The following is a 20,001-nucleotide window of genomic DNA, read 5'->3' on the forward strand; positions in this document are numbered from 1 at the left end:
AACATACAAGATTCTGAGGGGGATTGACAGGGTAGATGCTGCGAGGCTGTTGGAATTTCTTCACTCAGAGGGCGGTGAATCTTTGGAATTCTCTGCCCCAGAGGGCTGTGGAGGCTCAGTCGTTGAAAACACACACACACACGCGATCCCATTTTCATAACGACATCCAGTAATATTACAAGCAAAAAAAATTAAATAATTCCCAATCCTGGGTTTATAAGAGTCTCCTGATTGGAAAAAGCTGCAAGCTGTACCCTCCGCCGCCACTAGATGTCTCCAACGTACTTTTTAAATTAATAAATGCAGCCACGAGAGAGAGTAGAGGGACAAACTCCAGTCAAACAGCGTCGCAATTGCAAAGAATATGGAGATGTTTGGGAGGGGGGGGGAATCCAGTATTAAAATGGCATCTCTGACACTCACAAACATAATTACGATGTCAGTGCAATACCTCCCCTGCCTTTACCCCCCTCACACGTAAACTTCAGTAACTGTAAATAGTAGCGATGAGCAAAAAGGGCATTACCTGGTTTTACTCTCGGAATTACATAATCCCATCGCAGATACGTAGGAACAGGAGGAGGCCATTCAGCCCCTCGAGCCTGTTCCACCATTTAATTCGATCGTGGCCGCTCTGTATCTTAACTCCCCACGGTCAAGTAGCTGAGCCTAAGCCCTTTTTGTACCCGACGCCCATGTGCGTGCAACCTCCAGCTGGGGTCACGTTGGCCTCCGACTGGGAACAGGCACCCCTGGCCCGGTCTTGTCCTCTCGGCCCAGGGATTCGAAGGCCGATTATAACATCCCAACTGCGGCTCTGGCTGAACTCAGCGCAGAACGGTGTTTAAACCTTCATTTCCCTTTTACAGCTAAGCACGATTAACATCCTCATCCAACGGCCACACAGATGCACTTTTTTCAGCGGGGTGGGGGGGGGGTGGGGGGGGGGCGGTTCACTGGCAGTGTTCTAAGCGGAGTGGCCACTGAAGAGATCGCAAAGTCTCTGTTCGAAGAATGGACTCGTCGAGAATATTTTTGTGGGCTTTATGGGCTGAGGGGGTTTTCCCTGTGGTGGGATCGCCCTGTGCAGATACGTGGGGGGACTGGTTTGTTAAAACTCCAGAGAACGCATGGCAGTTGGCTGTGACAAAAGAACTGTCAGTCATCCAGAATGTATGGGTTCGCCCGACAGTCCTGGAACTTGATTAAAAGGCCACTCTAATACGCAAAAGCACTTCTCACCTCCATCTCAGAAGAGAAGCAGAACAATGAACCCACCGGCCTCAGCCAGCCGAAGAGGAGCCAGTTTTTCCCAACACAAAGACCGAAAGATATGTCCCAGACTTAGGGCCATTAATCCAATCACGGAATACTCATGGGTCTGATGATGACCCATCACTGATTAAGCACCGGAGTGCTTAGAAACAAAAGGATTTTTAAAGATTGGCAGGAAAGACAGGGGTAGCCAGACTCCTATAAAGATAGCAAAATACTGCAGATGCTGGAAATCCGAAATAACAACAGAAAATGCCAGGAAAACTCAGCAGGCCAGGCAACATCCGTGGAGAGAAAATAGAGTCAACGTTTCGGGTCAAAACCCTTTGTCAAGACTGGATAAGCACAGGAAATGAAATAGATTAAAAAGGCCAGGCTGGGAGAGAACAAAAGAGAAGTGAAGAGACATTGGGCCAGAAATTGGTGAACGGGGCTTGCCGCGCGTGCAAGCCCCGTATATGCACTTACCCCGCGCTACTGCCGATCAGCTCCAGGGACGCCTGGACTTGGTGTTTGAAAAAGAAGAATCCCGGGCAGCGTATGACGTCACGCCGCCCAGGAGTGCAGCCAGCGCGAAGCCAGGAGCGTGCAGTGTAAGTGAGACACGCCCCTTGAGGTCTCAGTTTCACTGGACACGCCCCCAATGTTTCTGTCAAGCTGCTAAGCATTTTTACATGCAAAGCAGCAGTTTAAATAGGTTTTTGGAAGTTTTTTGAAGATTTTGGTAACTTTTATAAACTTTTTAAAATGTTTACATTATTTTGAGTAATCTGAAGTAGTTTTAAAGAGAATTAAAGCAATTTAAAGACTTTTAAAAGCCCTAAAAGAATTTTTAAAATTCCATTTATTTATTTAGCAATGTCGTCGTCATACGTGTCTTCACACTGTTCCCTTTGGGGAACTGTATGAAGTGGTGGAAGGATTTATGGCTATGATTAACGCTCATTCCGTGACCGTAACCATCTTTGAACCAGCCATTAGGGCGGTTAGTCCTATGGCGGGAGGGTTTTACGGGCTCCCACAAGCTATACAAGGAGGGGGGGCCACCCACACCCACGGACGCAAATATCCCACTGGATGTCAACCCAGAATTTAGAGCCGGAGCTCCGACTCCACTTGCCGGGACTGTCTGGAGCGGGGTTCGAAACCCTACCCTGATCTGGCCCAGCGGCGGGGATCCTACCGCTATGACAAAGGCCCAATCCGATTAGCAACGTGAAATGGCAGCATAGGGCTCCAGTCACGGGGAGGGAAAAGGCGCAGGAAACGTATGGGTGTCACCTTTTGTGCGGAGTGGGCCTTTTGCGTAGCAGTAAGCATCCCCGCCGCTGGGCCAGAAGGAGTAGGGTTTTGAACCCCACTCCAGACAGTCCCGGCAAGTGGAGTCGGAGCTCCAACTTTAAATTCTGGGTGGACATCCAGCGGGATACTTGCGTCCGTGGGTGTTGGTGGCCCCCCCCCCCTCAGATGGGTTGTGGGAGCCCGTAAAACCCTCCCGCCATAGGACTAACCACCCTAATGGCTGGTTCAAAGATGGTTACGGTCACGGAATGAGCGTTAATCACGGCCATAAATCCTTCCACCACTTCATACAGTTCTCCAAAGGGAACAGTGTGAGGATACGTGCGATGATGACCTCTTGCGCAATGCACCTCCTTGGACCCTCAGTCGCAGATGCGAGGGGGCAAGTCGTGCAATTGTTAAATTTTTCATTTTATTGACATGTAAAATGTTGGCCCAGTAATTCCCTTCCAAATGCGCGAGTACGGTCGGGGTACTTATGCATCTGGCCGGATGAAATGCCGGTTTTCAGCATGCACAGTGCATGTGGGGAAAACCGGCATTTCCTGTCCTCTGAACGAAGGGGTTCAGAGGCAGAACGCGTGCGACTGCACAGGCAGCGCGTGCGCAGTATAATTCGCCGCTTTCATTAATGCTTTCAGTGAGGTCAAGTCATTACAACTTACACATGAAAAAAGCATGGGTACAGTTGCTCCAGAGGCTGCGGAGGAAGATATTTATTATCGTGGAGCTTCTGAAAGTATGTATGTCTGTATATATTCCTCTGCGTGTTATGTATATATTCCTTTACTTATGTGTATGAATGTATTATTTAATTATGACTTTCAGAGAAAGTAACTTATTGGAAAATCATAATTAAAAACATACATTCATACACATTAGTAAAGGAATATAAAACATACATACATATACGTAAAGGAATATATGTGGACATACATACATAACTCATTCTCACATTCCATTCACACAGCCACAATTGCTCCTTCTACCTACCGTTCTGAAAACCCTTTAAAAAAAAAAAATTTAAACTTTAAAACTTACTTAAAATTTCTTAAAATAACTTCCCTCCCTTTCCCAAACAAAAATATTGCATTTCAGAAGCTCCACGATAAAATATATCTTCCTCCGCAGCCAATGAACAACTTTACACTTGCTTTTTTCAAGTGTAACTTCTAAGGACTTACCCTCACTTAATCCATCATTGAAATCCACAAAGTTCACTGCGCAAGCGCTGCCTGTGCAGTCGCACGCGCTGTGAATAGACCTCGGGTCTGGAAATGCCGGCGTTCCCCACATGCGCTGTTCCTGCTGAACGCCGGCATTTCCAACAGCCAGATGCGTGAGTACCCCGACCGTACTCACGCTTCTGGCCGTGAATTTCTGGCCCAATAAGAGGTATTCAAAACGAGACGAGATGGACTCAATATCGAGTTCAACAATTTCAGATCATAACCTCGGCCCCCATTACATTTTTACTTATTTTTTATCCACACCTTTGTTTTGGCCCTTTCCCCTCGCCCCTTTTTCTCTCTCCCACATGGCAGCTGTCTCCCATTCTGCCAGCACATTTCACACCTAATCTAGAGCTGTCTTTTGTCCCCACTAGTCCTACCACCATCTCGTCTCGTTTTGAATACCTCTTAATGTCTCTTCTCTTCTCTTTTGTTCTCTCCCAGCCTGGCCTTTTAATCTATTTCATTTCCTCTGCTTTTCCAGTCTTGACAAAAGGGTTTGACCCGAAACGTTGACTCTATTTCTCTCTCCACGGATGTTGCCTGACCTGCTGAGTTTTTCCAGCGTTTTCTGCTCCTATAAAGATAGATCCTTTCCCGCCATTCTCTCTCTCTCTCTCTCTCTCGCTCTCTCTCTCGCTCCAACAAGATCGACCAGAGAAGCCGCCGAGCGGAGCGATCGAAACCGACCGCGTAAGGGGGGTAAGCACAGTCTCGAGTGTCACAAGCCGGTAACCCGTGAGCTGTAAGGGGCTCAGAGTTTTCTCAGAAGTGAAGTTTTTGGGCTATTCCGAGGGTGGGAGCTTCGTTTGGTCCAGGCAAAGGGGTTTATGCGGCTGGGTAATTCGTTGGTAGGGGTGGAATTAATAGTCCACCATAGCAACAAGGGAATTACTGCTTGTTATAGCCCCCAGTTGTGTACTGTATGCATGTTGTTTGTAACCTGGATTTTATTCTCCACAGAGACAGTGATTTCGTTTAGTCGTGCATGTTTTAGCCAGTGTATGTTAGACCAGATAAATATAAGCTTGATTTTTCACTGAAGCATTCCTGTCCGCGACTTAGTTCATTTACACTCGGAATAATAATTCCCGGGTATAGAACTTTTGTAAGGTGGGGGCGATTCGAACTGTCCGTCTAGCAATTGGGCTAGGATCAAAAACCACTTACACCGCGCAGCTCTCTGGGCCTCCCCCCAGCAGCAAGCTTGCCGGCTTTTCGATGCAAAAAAAGCCATATTTTGAATATCAAAAAGAAATTAACGGGAACTTTGGCCACTGGATAGAGATCGGGGGCTGGAACCTTGGCTGACTGCGCCCCCCCCCCACCCCCCCCGCCTGCCCACAAACCAGGGGCTCTGAAGCCAATTGCAGCACCCCCCTCACCACCTCGGCTTAAGAGAGGGAGCTCAGGGTATTTCTTATTCATACAGACTGTCGGTGCGCTGCAACAAAACCACATTAGTAAGTGCAGTTGTGCTAACCTGTGAGTATCTGAAAGTTGTGGTTGTACTTTTTTTCGAATTCTGCAGGAAGACAAGTTAGATAAATTAACATAGTTTTGCAATTAATCGGGACCAAAGCCAAAAATCACATCAGCAGCCAGGGATGCAGTTCTCTAATCATAAATAAATTCTTATATACATATATATATATATAAAATCACAAGCATTCCTCACGTCACAACCACCTCCTAACTTAATTTTCTCTCCTCCTCTCTTTGAAGGCACAGACTCTTGCCGAGATGCCGTTCCCTCGGTACCAAGCGCCCGCCAGCAGCTCACGCGCGAGGCCACCTTCTGCACGCTCGTCTCGACACTGAGGATCAACAGGTTAGCCGACTATAGTGGGCGTCGCGATCCTGTCCCCGCCCGACGATGACGAGTGCGCGCGTTCCAGCAGGGTCAGCACCCCCGCCCCCACCACCCCCGTGGCCGACTTTCCTCCATCCTAAACCAGGGCGGCGGAGGCCAATTGTAACAGCTCAGCGTCCACTCCGGAGACCAGCCAGGACGGTGAAGGTGAAGGACTGCGGACTGAACCTCGGGGCCTGCGCCGGTTAGTGCCTGTACCCACTGGGCTGTTGGAGGACTGATCACGTTCACAGGAAGCGCAAGCTTAAAGCTCACCAACTGCAGCACTTTGGTATACAATTATGAGGGGCCTGGATAGAGTGGACAGGAAGGACCGATTTCCCTTAGCAGAGAGGTCAATAACCAGGGGGGCAGAGATTGAAAGTAATTGGGAGAAGGATTAGAGGGGAGTTGAGGAGAACTTAGAAACATAGAAGATAGGGGCAGGAGAAGGCCATTCGGCCCCTCGAGCCTGCTCCGCCATTCAATGCGATCATGGCTGGTCATCCAAACTCAGTACAGGAAACTTTGTGCTATCCGGCACCGACGGGACCGAGCTGTTGCCGTCCCATCAAAACTGCCGGACAAACCAGCTCTAATGTTGAAACATACGGAGATTTTGAGCTCCGTATCTGGCAACAAACCCTGTGCTTCTAAACAGTCGGCCGTACCTTGCAAGCGTCTCTGTAGCTTAGCAACAGCTTCAGCGAGACCTTGCAGAGCTTGACTGGTGAAAAAAAAGCAACGAAAATAAAAAAAAACTAACGAAACGGCTCCTGATTTTTGCCGGTGGCTCGAGGCGCCTCCGGATAAACCAAAGTTTCCTGTACCCTGTCCCTGCCTTCTCTCCATACCCCTTGATCCCTTTAGCCTTAAGAAATATATCCAACTCCTTCTTGAATATATTTAATGAATTGGCCTCTACTGCCTTCTGTGGTAGAGAATTCCACAGGTTCACCACTCTCTGGGTGAAGAAATTCCTCCTCATCTCAGTCCTAAATGGCTTACCCCTTATCCTTAGACTGTGACCCGTGGTTCTGGACTCCCCGGCCATCGGGAACATCCTTCCTGCATCTAGTCTGTCCAGTCCTGTTAGAATTTTATAAGTTTCAAAGAATTTTATAAGTTTCAAAGGGTGGTAGAGGCAGAAACCTTCATCACATTTAAAAAGTACTTGGATCTGCACTTGAAGTGCCGTAACCTCCAGGGCTACGGACCGAGAGCTGGAAAGTGGGATTAGGCTGGAGAGCTCTTTTCCAGCTGGCACAGACACAATGGACCAAATGTCCTCCTTCTGTATTGTAAATTTCTATGATTCTATTGTATCAGTAAAGCACTTGCAAGGGGTATTCTTCATCAAGCAGCGACATAAAGAAAATTCAAAGTGCGCTGTTAAATACTAAAGTGGAGAACGACCTCATTAACTCTCATCTCCCTGGGCCACCCAGCTTTGTCTGCGCTCAGCTCACGCACTGCAATGGTAAAATAAACACCGATACGACAGTAATAAAATCTACTCCAGCATCAAGAGTAACTTCATTACTGGGATATTCTTCTTCTCTTCTCCTCCTCTTCTTAGGCAGTCCCTCGGAAACCGAGGATGACTCGCTTCCACATTAAAAATGAGTTCGCAGGTGACTGATGAGTCCAATGCGGGACCTACAGCCTCTGTCACAGGTGGGGCAGACGGTGGTTGAAGGGGTGGGTGGGTGTGGGGTGCTTGGGTTGACGTGCGCTCCTTGCGCTGCCTGCGCTTGGCTTCCGGCGAAGAGACTCGAGGTGTTCGCCGCCTTCCCAGATGCTTCTCCTCCACTTTGTGCGGTCTTGGGCCAGGGATTCCCAGGTGTCGGTGGGGATGTTACACTTTTTCAAGGAGGCTTTGAGGGTGTCCTTGAAGCTTTTCCTCTGCCCACCTGGGGCTCTCTTGCCGTGCCGGAGCTCCGAGTAGAGCGCTCGTTTTGGGAGTCTCGTATCGGGCATGCGGACACTATTAGCTTATGGGTAACACACAATAAAGTCAAAAAGGGCTGTGGGAAGTTCTGGCACAATGTTACTCGGCTTCCTGGAGCCAAACCAAAGTGGCCACACTCGGGGCATCTTAGTCAGCATGCTGTGCAGAAAGGAGGAAGTGACAAAGGGCCCCTTTAACACTGACTGGTGAGGGAATGCTTCACTGTGAAGTGAGAAGGCAACACTTTGTCGGTAATATTTAGACTCCAACTACCATTACTAACCTTTAACTACTATCACTCACCTTTCACAAAGAATCAAAGTCAACACTTTTCACTCTTCTGTTGACTGCTGCGGGGGGGGGGGGGGCGGGGAGGTCAGGCAATGTTTTGCGTTTGAACAGTGACCTTATTATAGTGAACTGGGAAGAGATCAAGGACAATGGGAAGAGGGGCGATTTCCTTTGTGCTTTTTATTAATAACAGGATTATAATTTTTTTTTGGCATACTGCGGAGAGGAAATCATTTCTCTCCCTCCCCCCCACCACCCCCCCACACACTGTAATAGAACTAAATTAACATAAGCAGTGACGGCTGGTGAACTCCCTCTCCCGTCGGGACCGTGCGTTTTCAACTGCAGCCTGAATACATTCAGCCCCGTTTGGTTTCAGTAACTCATCTCCAGGCCAGCCGCCCAACTGGGTCACTAGTGCTCACCATCTGAGCGGAAATAAAAGTAAAAGAAAGGAACACAAGAGAGTGAAAGCCAAGACTGTGAATTTCTTGCAACTCAAGAAAAGCACCGTCTGAACTACCTATGTAATTTGGGCCATGAGTGTTTAGCTGCCTTCAATGGCACTAGTCCCAGACTGTTAATACAGCACAATTGCTTCATTTTCAGTGCAAAGGAACCATTAGTTCTACTTTTTAACTCTTCCGGTGCCACTCCTACATTTGTGTCAGCCGTGGCTCAGTGGGCAGCACCCTCGCCTCGGAGTCAGGAGGTCGTGGGTTCGAGCCCCCACTCCAGAGGCTTGAGCACAAAAAACTAAGCTGACACTCCCAGTGCAGTACTGAGGGAGTGCCGCACTGTCGGAGGGGCAGTACTGAGGGAGTGCCGCACTGTCGGAGGGGTAGTACTGAGGGAGTGCCGCACTGTCGGAGGGGCAGTACTGAGGGAGCGCCGCACTGTCGGAGGGGCAGTTCTGAGGGAGCGCCGCACTCCCAGTGCAGTACTGAGGGAGCGCCGCACTGTCGGAGGGGCGGTACTGAGGGAGCGCCGCACTGTCGGAGGGGCAGTACTGAGGGAGCGCTGCACTGTCGGAGGGGCAGTACTGAGGGAGCGCCGCACTGTCGGAGGGGCGGTACTGAGGGAGCGCCGCACTGTCGGAGGGGCGGTACTGAGGGAGCGTCGCACTGTCGGAGGGGCAGTACTGAGGGAGCGTCGCACTGTCGGAGGGGCAGTACTGAGGGAGCGCCGCACTGTCGGAGGGACAGCACTGAGGGAGCGCCGCACTGTCGGAGGGGCAGTACTGAGGGAGCGCCGCACTGTCGGAGGGACAGCACTGAGGGAGCGCCGCACTGTCGGAGGGGCAGTACTGAGGGAGCGCCGCACTCCCAGTGCAGTACTGAGGGAGCGCCGCACTGTCGGAGGGACAGCACTGAGGGAGCGCCGCACTGTCGGAGGGGCAGTACTGAGGGAGCGCTGCACTGTCGGAGGGGCAGTACTGAGGGAGCGCCGCACTGTCGGAGGGGCAGTACTGAGGGAGCGCCGCACTGTCGGAGGGACAGCACTGAGGGAGCGCCGCACTGTCGGAGGGGCAGTACTGAGGGAGCGCCGCACTGTCGGAGGGGCAGTACTGAGGGAGCGCCGCACTGTCGGAGGGGCAGTACTGAGGGAGCGCCGCACTGTCGGAGGGGCAGTACTGAGGGAGCGCCGCACTGTCGGAGCGGCAGTACTGAGGGAGCGCCGCACTGTCGGAGGGGCAGTACTGAGGGAGCGTCGCACTGTCGGAGGGGCGGTACTGAGGGAGCGCCGCACTGTCGGAGGGGCAGTACTGAGGGAGCGCCGCACTGTCGGAGGGGCAGTACTGAGGGAGCGCCGCACTGTCGGAGGGGCGGTACTGAGGGAGCGCCGCACTGTCGGAGGGGCAGTACTGAGGGAGCGCCGCACTGTCGGAGGGGCGGTACTGAGGGAGCGCCGCACTGCCGGAGGGGCAGTACTGAGGGAGCGTCGCACCGTCGGAGGGGCGGTACTGAGGGAGCGCCGCACTGTCGGAGGGGCAGTACTGAGGGAGCGCCGCACTGTCGGAGGGGCGGTACTGAGGGAGCGCCGCACTGTCGGAGGGGCGGTACTGAGGGAGCGCCGCACTGTCGGAGGGGCAGTACTGAGGGAGCGTCGCACTGTCGGAGGGGCGGTACTGAGGGAGCGCCGCACTGTCGGAGGGGCAGTACTGAGGGAGCGCCGGACTGTCGGAGGGGCAGTACTGAGGGAGCGCCGCACTGTCGGAGGGGCGGTACTGAGGGAGCCCCGCACTGTCGGAGGGGCAGCACTGAGGGAGCGCCGCACTGTCGGAGGGGCAGTACTGAGGGAGCGCCGCACTGTCGGAGGGGCAGCACTGAGGGAGAGCTGCACTGTCGGAGGGGCAGTACTGAGGGAGTGCGGCACTGTCGGAGGGGCAGTACTGAGGGAGTGCGGCACTGTCGGAGGGGCAGTACTGAGGGAGTGCGGCACTGTCGGAGGGGCAGTACTGAGGGAGTGTGGCACTGTCGGAGGGACAGCACTGAGGGAGCGCCGCACTGTCGGAGGGGCAGTACTGAAGGAGCGCCGCACTGTCGGAGGGACAGCACTGAGGGAGCACCGCACTGTCGGAGGGGCAGTACTGAGGGAGCGCCGCACTCCCAGTGCAGTACTGAGGGAGCGCCGCACTGTCGGAGGGACAGCACTGAGGGAGCGCCGCACTGTCGGAGGGACAGCACTGAGGGAGCGCCGCACTGTCGGAGGGGCAGTACTGAGGGAGCGCCGCACTCCCAGTGCAGTACTCAGGGAGCGCCGCACTGTCGGAGGGACAGCACTGAGGGAGCGCCGCACTGTCGGAGGGGCAGTACTGAGGGAGCGCCGCACTGTCGGAGGGACAGCACTGAGGGAGCGCCGCACTGTCGGAGGGGCAGTACTGAGGGAGCGCCGCACTCCCAGTGCAGTACTGAGGGAGCGCCGCACTGTCGGAGGGACAGCACTGAGGGAGCGCCGCACTGTCGGAGGGGCAGTACTGAGGGAGCCCCGCACTGTCGGAGGGGCAGCACTGAGGGAGTGCGGCACTGTCGGAGGGGCGGTACTGAGGGAGCGCCGCACTGTCGGAGGGGCAGTACTGAGGGAGCGTCGCACTGTCGGAGGGGCAGTACTGAGGGAGCGCCGCACTATCGGAGGGGCGGTACTGAGGGAGCGCCGCGCTGTCGGAGGGGCGGTACTGAGGGAGCGCCACACTGTCGGAGGGGCGGTACTGAGGGAGCGCCGCACTGTCGGAGGGGCAGTACTGAGGGAGCGCCGCACTATCGGAGGGGCGGTACTGAGGGAGCGCCACACTGTCGGAGGGGCGGTACTGAGGGAGCGCCGCACTGTCGGAGGGGCAGTACTGAGGGAGCGCCGCACTGTCGGAGGGGCAGTACGGAGGGAGCGCCGCACTGTCGGAGGGGCGGTACTGAGGGAGCGCCGCACTGTCGGAGGGGCAGTACTGAGGGAGCGCTGCACTGTCGGAGGGGCAGTACTGAGGGAGCGCCGCACTGTCGGAGGGGCGGTACTGAGGGAGCGCCGCACTGTCGGAGGGGCAGTACTGAGGGAGCGTCGCACTGTCGGAGGGGCAGTACTGAGGGAGCGCCGCACTCCCAGTGCAGTACTGAGGGAGCGCCGCACTGTCGGAGGGACAGCACTGAGGGAGCGCCGCACTGTCGGAGGGGCAGTACTGAGGGAGCGCTGCACTGTCGGAGGGGCAGTACTGAGGGAGCGCCGCACTGTCGGAGGGGCAGTACTGAGGGAGCGCCGCACTGTCGGAGGGACAGCACTGAGGGAGCGCCGCACTGTCGGAGGGGCAGTACTGAGGGAGCGCCGCACTGTCGGAGGGGCAGTACTGAGGGAGCGCCGCACTGTCGGAGGGGCAGTACTGAGGGAGCGCCGCACTGTCGGAGGGGCAGTACTGAGGGAGCGCCGCACTGTCGGAGCGGCAGTACTGAGGGAGCGCCGCACTGTCGGAGGGGCAGTACTGAGGGAGCGTCGCACTGTCGGAGGGGCGGTACTGAGGGAGCGCCGCACTGTCGGAGGGGCAGTACTGAGGGAGCGCCGCACTGTCGGAGGGGCAGTACTGAGGGAGCGCCGCACTGTCGGAGGGGCGGTACTGAGGGAGCGCCGCACTGTCGGAGGGGCAGTACTGAGGGAGCGCCGCACTGTCGGAGGGGCGGTACTGAGGGAGCGCCGCACTGCCGGAGGGGCAGTACTGAGGGAGCGTCGCACCGTCGGAGGGGCGGTACTGAGGGAGCGCCGCACTGTCGGAGGGGCAGTACTGAGGGAGCGCCGCACTGTCGGAGGGGCGGTACTGAGGGAGCGCCGCACTGTCGGAGGGGCGGTACTGAGGGAGCGCCGCACTGTCGGAGGGGCAGTACTGAGGGAGCGTCGCACTGTCGGAGGGGCGGTACTGAGGGAGCGCCGCACTGTCGGAGGGGCAGTACTGAGGGAGCGCCGGACTGTCGGAGGGGCAGTACTGAGGGAGCGCCGCACTGTCGGAGGGGCGGTACTGAGGGAGCCCCGCACTGTCGGAGGGGCAGCACTGAGGGAGCGCCGCACTGTCGGAGGGGCAGTACTGAGGGAGCGCCGCACTGTCGGAGGGGCAGCACTGAGGGAGAGCTGCACTGTCGGAGGGGCAGTACTGAGGGAGTGCGGCACTGTCGGAGGGGCAGTACTGAGGGAGTGCGGCACTGTCGGAGGGGCAGTACTGAGGGAGTGCGGCACTGTCGGAGGGGGCAGTACTGAGGGAGTGCGGCACTGTCGGAGGGACAGCACTGAGGGAGCGCCGCACTGTCGGAGGGGCAGTACTGAGGGAGCGCCGCACTGTCGGAGGGACAGCACTGAGGGAGCACCGCACTGTCGGAGGGGCAGTACTGAGGGAGCGCCGCACTCCCAGTGCAGTACTGAGGGAGCGCCGCACTGTCGGAGGGACAGCACTGAGGGAGCGCCGCACTGTCGGAGGGACAGCACTGAGGGAGCGCCGCACTGTCGGAGGGGCAGTACTGAGGGAGCGCCGCACTCCCAGTGCAGTACTCAGGGAGCGCCGCACTGTCGGAGGGACAGCACTGAGGGAGCGCCGCACTGTCGGAGGGGCAGTACTGAGGGAGCGCCGCACTGTCGGAGGGACAGCACTGAGGGAGCGCCGCACTGTCGGAGGGGCAGTACTGAGGGAGCGCCGCACTCCCAGTGCAGTACTGAGGGAGCGCCGCACTGTCGGAGGGACAGCACTGAGGGAGCGCCGCACTGTCGGAGGGGCAGTACTGAGGGAGCCCCGCACTGTCGGAGGGGCAGCACTGAGGGAGTGCGGCACTGTCGGAGGGGCGGTACTGAGGGAGCGCCGCACTGTCGGAGGGGCAGTACTGAGGGAGCGTCGCACTGTCGGAGGGGCAGTACTGAGGGAGCGCCGCACTATCGGAGGGGCGGTACTGAGGGAGCGCCGCGCTGTCGGAGGGGCGGTACTGAGGGAGCGCCACACTGTCGGAGGGGCGGTACTGAGGGAGCGCCGCACTGTCGGAGGGGCAGTACTGAGGGAGCGCCGCACTATCGGAGGGGCGGTACTGAGGGAGCGCCGCACTGTCGGAGGGGCGGTACTGAGGGAGCGCCGCACTGTCGGAGGGGCAGTACTGAGGGAGCGCCGCACTGTCGGAGGGGCAGTACGGAGGGAGCGCCGCACTGTCGGAGGGGCGGTACTGAGGGAGCGCCGCACTGTCGGAGGGGCAGTACTGAGGGAGCGCTGCACTGTCGGAGGGGCAGTACTGAGGGAGCGCCGCACTGTCGGAGGGGCGGTACTGAGGGAGCGCCGCACTGTCGGAGGGGCAGTACTGAGGGAGCGTCGCACTGTCGGAGGGGCAGTACTGAGGGAGCGTCGCACTGTCGGAGGGGCAGTACTGAGGGAGCGCCGCACTGTCGGAGGGACAGCACTGAGGGAGCGCCGCACTGTCGGAGGGGCGGTACTGAGGGAGCGCCGCACTGTCGGAGGGACAGCACTGAGGGAGCGCCGCACTGTCGGAGGGGCAGTACTGAGGGAGCGCCGCACTCCCAGTGCAGTACTGAGGGAGCGCTGCACTGTCGGAGGGACAGCACTGAGGGAGCGCCGCACTGTCGGAGGGGCAGTACTGAGGGAGCGCCGCACTGTCGGAGGGGCAGTACTGAGGGAGCGCCGCACTGTCGGAGGGACAGCACTGAGGGAGCGCCGCACTGTCGGAGGGGCAGTACTGAGGGAGCGCCGCACTGTCGGAGGGGCAGTACTGAGGGAGCGCCGCACTGTCGGAGGGGCAGTACTGAGGGAGCGCCGCACTGTCGGAGGGGCGGTACTGAGGGAGCGCCGCACTGTCGGAGCGGCGGTACTGAGGGAGCGCCGCACTGTCGGAGGGGCGGTACTGAGGGAGCGCCGCACTGTCGGAGGGGGCGGTACTGAGGGAGCGCCGCACTGTCGGAGGGGCGGTACTGAGGGAGCGCCGCACTGTCGGAGGGGCGGTACTGAGGGAGCGCCGCACTGTCGGAGGGGCAGTACTGAGGGAGCGCCGCACTGTCGGAGGGGCGGTACTGAGGGAGCGCCGCACTGTCGGAGGGGCAGTACTGAGGGAGCGCCGCACCGTCGGAGGGGCGGTACTGAGGGAGCGCCGCACTGCCGGAGGGGCAGCACTGAGGGAGCGCCGCACTGTCGGAGGGGCAGTACTGAGGGAGCGCCGCACTGTCGGAGGGGCAGCACTGAGGGAGAGCTGCACTGTCGGAGGGGCAGTACTGAGGGAGTGCGGCACTGTCGGAGGGGCAGTACTGAGGGAGTGCGGCACTGTCGGAGGGGCAGTACTGAGGGAGTGCGGCACTGTCGGAGGGACAGCACTGAGGGAGCGCCGCACTGTCGGAGGGGCAGTACTGAGGGAGCGCCGCACTGTCGGAGGGACAGCACTGAGGGAGCGCCGCACTGTCGGAGGGGCAGTACTGAGGGAGCGCCGCACTCCCAGTGCAGTACTGAGGGAGCAGCGCACTGTCGGAGGGACAGCACTGAGGGAGCGCCGCACTGTCGGAGGGGCAGAACTGAGGGAGCCCCGCACTGTCGGAGGGGCAGCACTAAGGGAGCGCCGCACTGTCGGAGGGGCAGTACTGAGGGAGCGCCGCACTGTCGGAGGGGCAGTACTGAGGGAGTGCGGCACTGTCGGAGGGGCAGTACTGAGGGAGCGCCGCACTGTCGGAGGGACAGCACTGAGGGAGCGCCGCACTGTCGGAGGGGCAGTACTGAGGGAGCGCCGCACTGTCGGAGGGGCAGTACTGAGGGAGCGCCGCACTGTCGGAGGGGCAGTACTGAGGGAGCGCCGCACTGTCGGAGGGGCAGTACTGAGGGAGCGCCGCACTGTCGGAGCGGCAGTACTGAGGGAGCGCCGCACTGTCGGAGGGGCAGTACTGAGGGAGCGTCGCACTGTCGGAGGGGCGGTACTGAGGGAGCGCCGCACTGTCGGAGGGGCAGTACTGAGGGAGCGCCGCACTGTCGGAGGGGCAGTACTGAGGGAGCGCCGCACTGTCGGAGGGGCGGTACTGAGGGAGCGCCGCACTGTCGGAGGGGCAGTACTGAGGGAGCGCCGCACTGTCGGAGGGGCGGTACTGAGGGAGCGCCGCACTGCCGGAGGGGCAGTACTGAGGGAGCGTCGCACCGTCGGAGGGGCGGTACTGAGGGAGCGCCGCACTGTCGGAGGGGCAGTACTGAGGGAGCGCCGCACTGTCGGAGGGGCGGTACTGAGGGAGCGCCGCACTGTCGGAGGGGCGGTACTGAGGGAGCGCCGCACTGTCGGAGGGGCAGTACTGAGGGAGCGTCGCACTGTCGGAGGGGCGGTACTGAGGGAGCGCCGCACTGTCGGAGGGGCAGTACTGAGGGAGCGCCGGACTGTCGGAGGGGCAGTACTGAGGGAGCGCCGCACTGTCGGAGGGGCGGTACTGAGGGAGCCCCGCACTGTCGGAGGGGCAGCACTGAGGGAGCGCCGCACTGTCGGAGGGGCAGTACTGAGGGAGCGCCGCACTGTCGGAGGGGCAGCACTGAGGGAGAGCTGCACTGTCGGAGGGGCAGTACTGAGGGAGTGCGGCACTGTCGGAGGGGCAGTACTGAGGGAGTGCGGCACTGTCGGAGGGGCAGTACTGAGGGAGTGCGGCACTGTCGGAGGGGCAGTACTGAGGGAGTGTGGCACTGTCGGAGGGACAGCACTGAGGGAGCGCCGCACTGTCGGAGGGGCAGTACTGAAGGAGCGCCGCACTGTCGGAGGGACAGCACTGAGGGAGCACCGCACTGTCGGAGGGGCAGTACTGAGGGAGCGCCGCACTCCCAGTGCAGTACTGAGGGAGCGCCGCACTGTCGGAGGGACAGCACTGAGGGAGCGCCGCACTGTCGGAGGGGCAGTACTGAGGGAGCGCTGCACTGTCGGAGGGGCAGTACTGAGGGAGCGCCGCACTGTCGGAGGGGCAGTACTGAGGGAGCGCCGCACTGTCGGAGGGACAGCACTGAGGGAGCGCCGCACTGTCGGAGGGGCAGTACTGAGGGAGCGCCGCACTGTCGGAGGGGCAGTACTGAGGGAGCGCCGCACTGTCGGAGGGGCAGTACTGAGGGAGCGCCGCACTGTCGGAGGGGCAGTACTGAGGGAGCGCCGCACTGTCGGAGCGGCAGTACTGAGGGAGCGCCGCACTGTCGGAGGGGCAGTACTGAGGGAGGCGTCGCACTGTCGGAGGGGCGGTACTGAGGGAGCGCCGCACTGTCGGAGGGGCAGTACTGAGGAGCGCCGCACTGTCGGAGGGGCAGTACTGAGGGAGCGCCGCACTGTCGGAGGGGCGGGTACTGAGGGAGCGCCGCACTGTCGGAGGGCAGTACTGATGGGAGCGCCGCACTGTCGGAGGGGCGGGTACTGAGGGAGCGCCGCACTGCCGGAGGGGCAGTACTGAGGGAGCGTCGCACCGTCGGAGGGGCGGTACTGAGGGAGCGCCGCACTGTCGGAGGGGCAGTACTGAGGGAGCGCCGCACTGTCGGAGGGGCGGTACTGAGGAGCGCCGCACTGTCGGAGGGGCTGGTACTGAGGGAGCGCCGCACTGTCGGAGGGGCAGTACTGAGGGAGCGTCGCACTGTCGGAGGGGCGGTACTGAGGGAGCGCCGCACTGTCGGAGGGGCAGTACTGAGGGAGCGCCGGACTGTCGGAGGGGCAGTACTGAGGGAGCGCCGCACTGTCGGAGGGGCGGTACTGAGGGAGCCCCGCACTGTCGGAGGGGCAAGCACTGAGGGAGCGCCGCACTGTCGGAGGGGCAGTACTGAGGGAGCGCCGCACTGTCGGAGGGGCAGCACTGAGGGAGAGCTGCACTGTCGGAGGGGCAGTACTGAGGGAGTGCGGCACTGTCGGAGGGGCAGTACTGAGGGAGTGCGGCACTGTCGGAGGGGCAGTACTGAGGGAGTGCAGGCACTGTCGGAGGGCGGCAGTACTGAGGGAGTGCGGCACTGTCGGAGGGACAGCACTGAGGGAGCGCCGCACTGTCGGAGGGGCAGTACTGAGGGAGCGCCGCACTGTCGGAGGGACAGCACTGAGGGAGCACCGCACTGTCGGAGGGGCAGTACTGAGGGAGCGCCGCACTCCCAGTGCAGTACTGAGGGAGCGCCGCACTGTCGGAGGGACAGCACTGAGGGAGCGCCGCACTGTCGGAGGGACAGCACTGAGGGAGCGCCGCACTGTCGGAGGGGCAGTACTGAGGGAGCGCCGCACTCCCAGTGCAGTATACTCAGGGAGCGCCGCACTGTCGGAGGGGACAGCACTGAGGGAGCGCCGCACTGTCGGAGGGGCAGTACTGAGGGAGCGCCGCACTGTCGGAGGGACAGCACTGAGGGAGCGCCGCACTGTCGGAGGGGCAGTACTGAGGGAGCGCCGCACTCCCAGTGCAGTACTGAGGGAGCGCCGCACTGTCGGAGGGACAGCACTGAGGGAGCGCCGCACTGTCGGAGGGGCAGTACTGAGGGAGCCCCGCACTGTCGGAGGGGCAGCACTGAGGGAGTGCGGCACTGTCGGAGGGGCGGTACTGAGGGAGCGCCGCACTGTCGGAGGGGCAGTACTGAGGGAGCGTCGCACTGTCGGAGGGGCAGTACTGAGGGAGCGCCGCACTATCGGAGGGGCGGTACTGAGGGAGCGCCGCGCTGTCGGAGGGGGCGGTACTGAGGGAGCGCCACACTGTCGGAGGGGCGGGTACTGAGGGAGCGCCGCACTGTCGGAGGGGCAGTACTGAGGGAGCGCCGCACTATCGGAGGGGCGGTACTGAGGGAGCGCCGCACTGTCGGAGGGGCGGTACTGAAGGGAGCGCCGCACTGTCGGAGGGGCAGTACTGAGGGAGCGCCGCACTGTCGGAGGGGCAGTACGGAGGGAGCGCCGCACTGTCGGAGGGGCGGGTACTGAGGGAGCGCCGCACTGTCGGAGGGGCAGTACTGAGGGAGCGCTGCACTGTCGGAGGGGCAGTACTGAGGGAGCGCCGCACTGTCGGAGGGGCGGTACTGAGGGAGCGCCGCACTGTCGGAGGGGCAGTACTGAGGGAGCGTCGCACTGTCGGAGGGCAGTACTGAGGGAGCGTCGCACTGTCGGAGGGGCAGTACTGAGGGAGCGCCGCACTGTCGGAGGGACAGCACTGAGGGAGCGCCGCACTGTCGGAGGGGCGGTACTGAGGGAGCGCCGCACTGTCGGAGGGACAGCACTGAGGGAGCGCCGCACTGTCGGAGGGGCAGTACTGAGGGAGCGCCGCACTCCCAGTGCAGTACTGAGGGAGCGCTGCACTGTCGGAGGGACAGCACTGAGGGAGCGCCGCACTGTCGGAGGGGCAGTACTGAGGGAGCGCCGCACTGTCGGAGGGGCAGTACTGAGGGAGCGCCGCACTGTCGGAGGGGCAGTTACTGAGGGAGCGCCGCACTGTCGGAGGGACAGCACTGAGGGGAGCGCCGCACTGTCGGAGGGGCAGTACTGAGGGAGCGCCGCACTGTCGGAGGGGCAGTACTGAGGGAGCGCCGCACTGTCGGAGGGGCAGTACTGAGGGAGCGCCGCACTGTCGGAGGGGCGGGTACTGAGGGAGCGCCGCACTGTCGGAGCGGCGGTACTGAGGGAGCGCCGCACTGTCGGAGGGGCGGTACTGAGGGAGCGCCGCACTGTCGGAGGGGCGGTACTGAGGGAGCGCCGCACTGTCGGAGGGGGCGGTACTGAGGGAGCGCCGCACTGTCGGAGGGGCGGAGGTACTGAGGGAGCGCCGCACTGTCGGAGGGGCAGTACTGAGGGAGCGCCGCACTGTCGGAGGGGCGGTACTGAGGGAGCGCCGCACTGTCGGAGGGGCAGTACTGAGGGAGCGCCGCACCGTCGGAGGGGCGGTACTGAGGGAGCGCCGCACTGCCGGAGGGGCAGCACTGAGGGAGCGCCGCACTGTCGGAGGGGCAGTACTGAGGGAGCGCCGCACTGTCGGAGGGGCAGCACTGAGGGAGAGCTGCACTGTCGGAGGGGGCAGTACTGAGGGAGTGCGGCACTGTCGGAGGGGCAGTACTGAGGGAGTGCGGCACTGTCGGAGGGCAGTACTGAGGGAGTGCGGCACTGTCGGAGGGACAGCACTGAGGGAGCGCCGCACTGTCGGAGGGGCAGTACTGAGGGAGCGCCGCACTGTCGGAGGGACAGCACTGAGGGAGCGCCGCACTGTCGGAGGGGCAGTACTGAGGGAGCGCCGCACTCCCAGTGCAGTACTGAGGGAGCAGCGCACTGTCGGAGGGACAGCACTGAGGGAGCGCCGCACTGTCGGAGGGGCAGAACTGAGGGAGCCCCGCACTGTCGGAGGGGCAGCACTAAGGGAGCGCCGCACTGTCGGAGGGGCAGTACTGAGGGAGCGCCGCACTGTCGGAGGGGCCAGTACTGAGGGAGTGCGGCACTGTCGGAGGGGCAGTACTGAGGGAGTGCGGCACTGTCGGAGGGGCAGTACTGAGGGAGCGCCGCACTATCGGAGGGGCGGTACTGAGGGAGCGCCGCACTGTCGGAGGGGCGGTACTGAGGGAGCGCCGCACTGTCGGGAGGGGCGGTACTGAGGGAGCGCCACACTGTCGGAGGGGCGGTACTGAGGGAGCGCCGCACTGTCGGAGG

At 60.5% G+C, this 20,001-nt stretch overlaps 1 protein-coding gene across 1 annotated transcript in view; it reads right to left on the reverse strand.

The window, feature by feature from the left end:
• The window catches only part of LOC147086509 (GA-binding protein subunit beta-2-like), a 44,328-nt gene that overhangs the window by 10,062 nt on the left and 14,265 nt on the right, over positions 1 to 20,001 (reverse strand). The window contains exon 2 of the mRNA XM_085978262.1: positions 5,293 to 5,334. Coding sequence (XP_085834388.1) covers positions 5,293 to 5,334 — 42 coding nt within the window. The remainder of the gene's footprint in view (positions 1 to 5,292; positions 5,335 to 20,001) is intronic.

Source organism: Somniosus microcephalus, unplaced genomic scaffold, assembly GCF_052327205.1.
Source record: "Somniosus microcephalus isolate GS21.2 unplaced genomic scaffold, FLI_Smic_1.0 unresolved_chr7, whole genome shotgun sequence".
NCBI classification, from domain to species: Eukaryota; Metazoa; Chordata; class Chondrichthyes; order Squaliformes; family Somniosidae; genus Somniosus; species Somniosus microcephalus.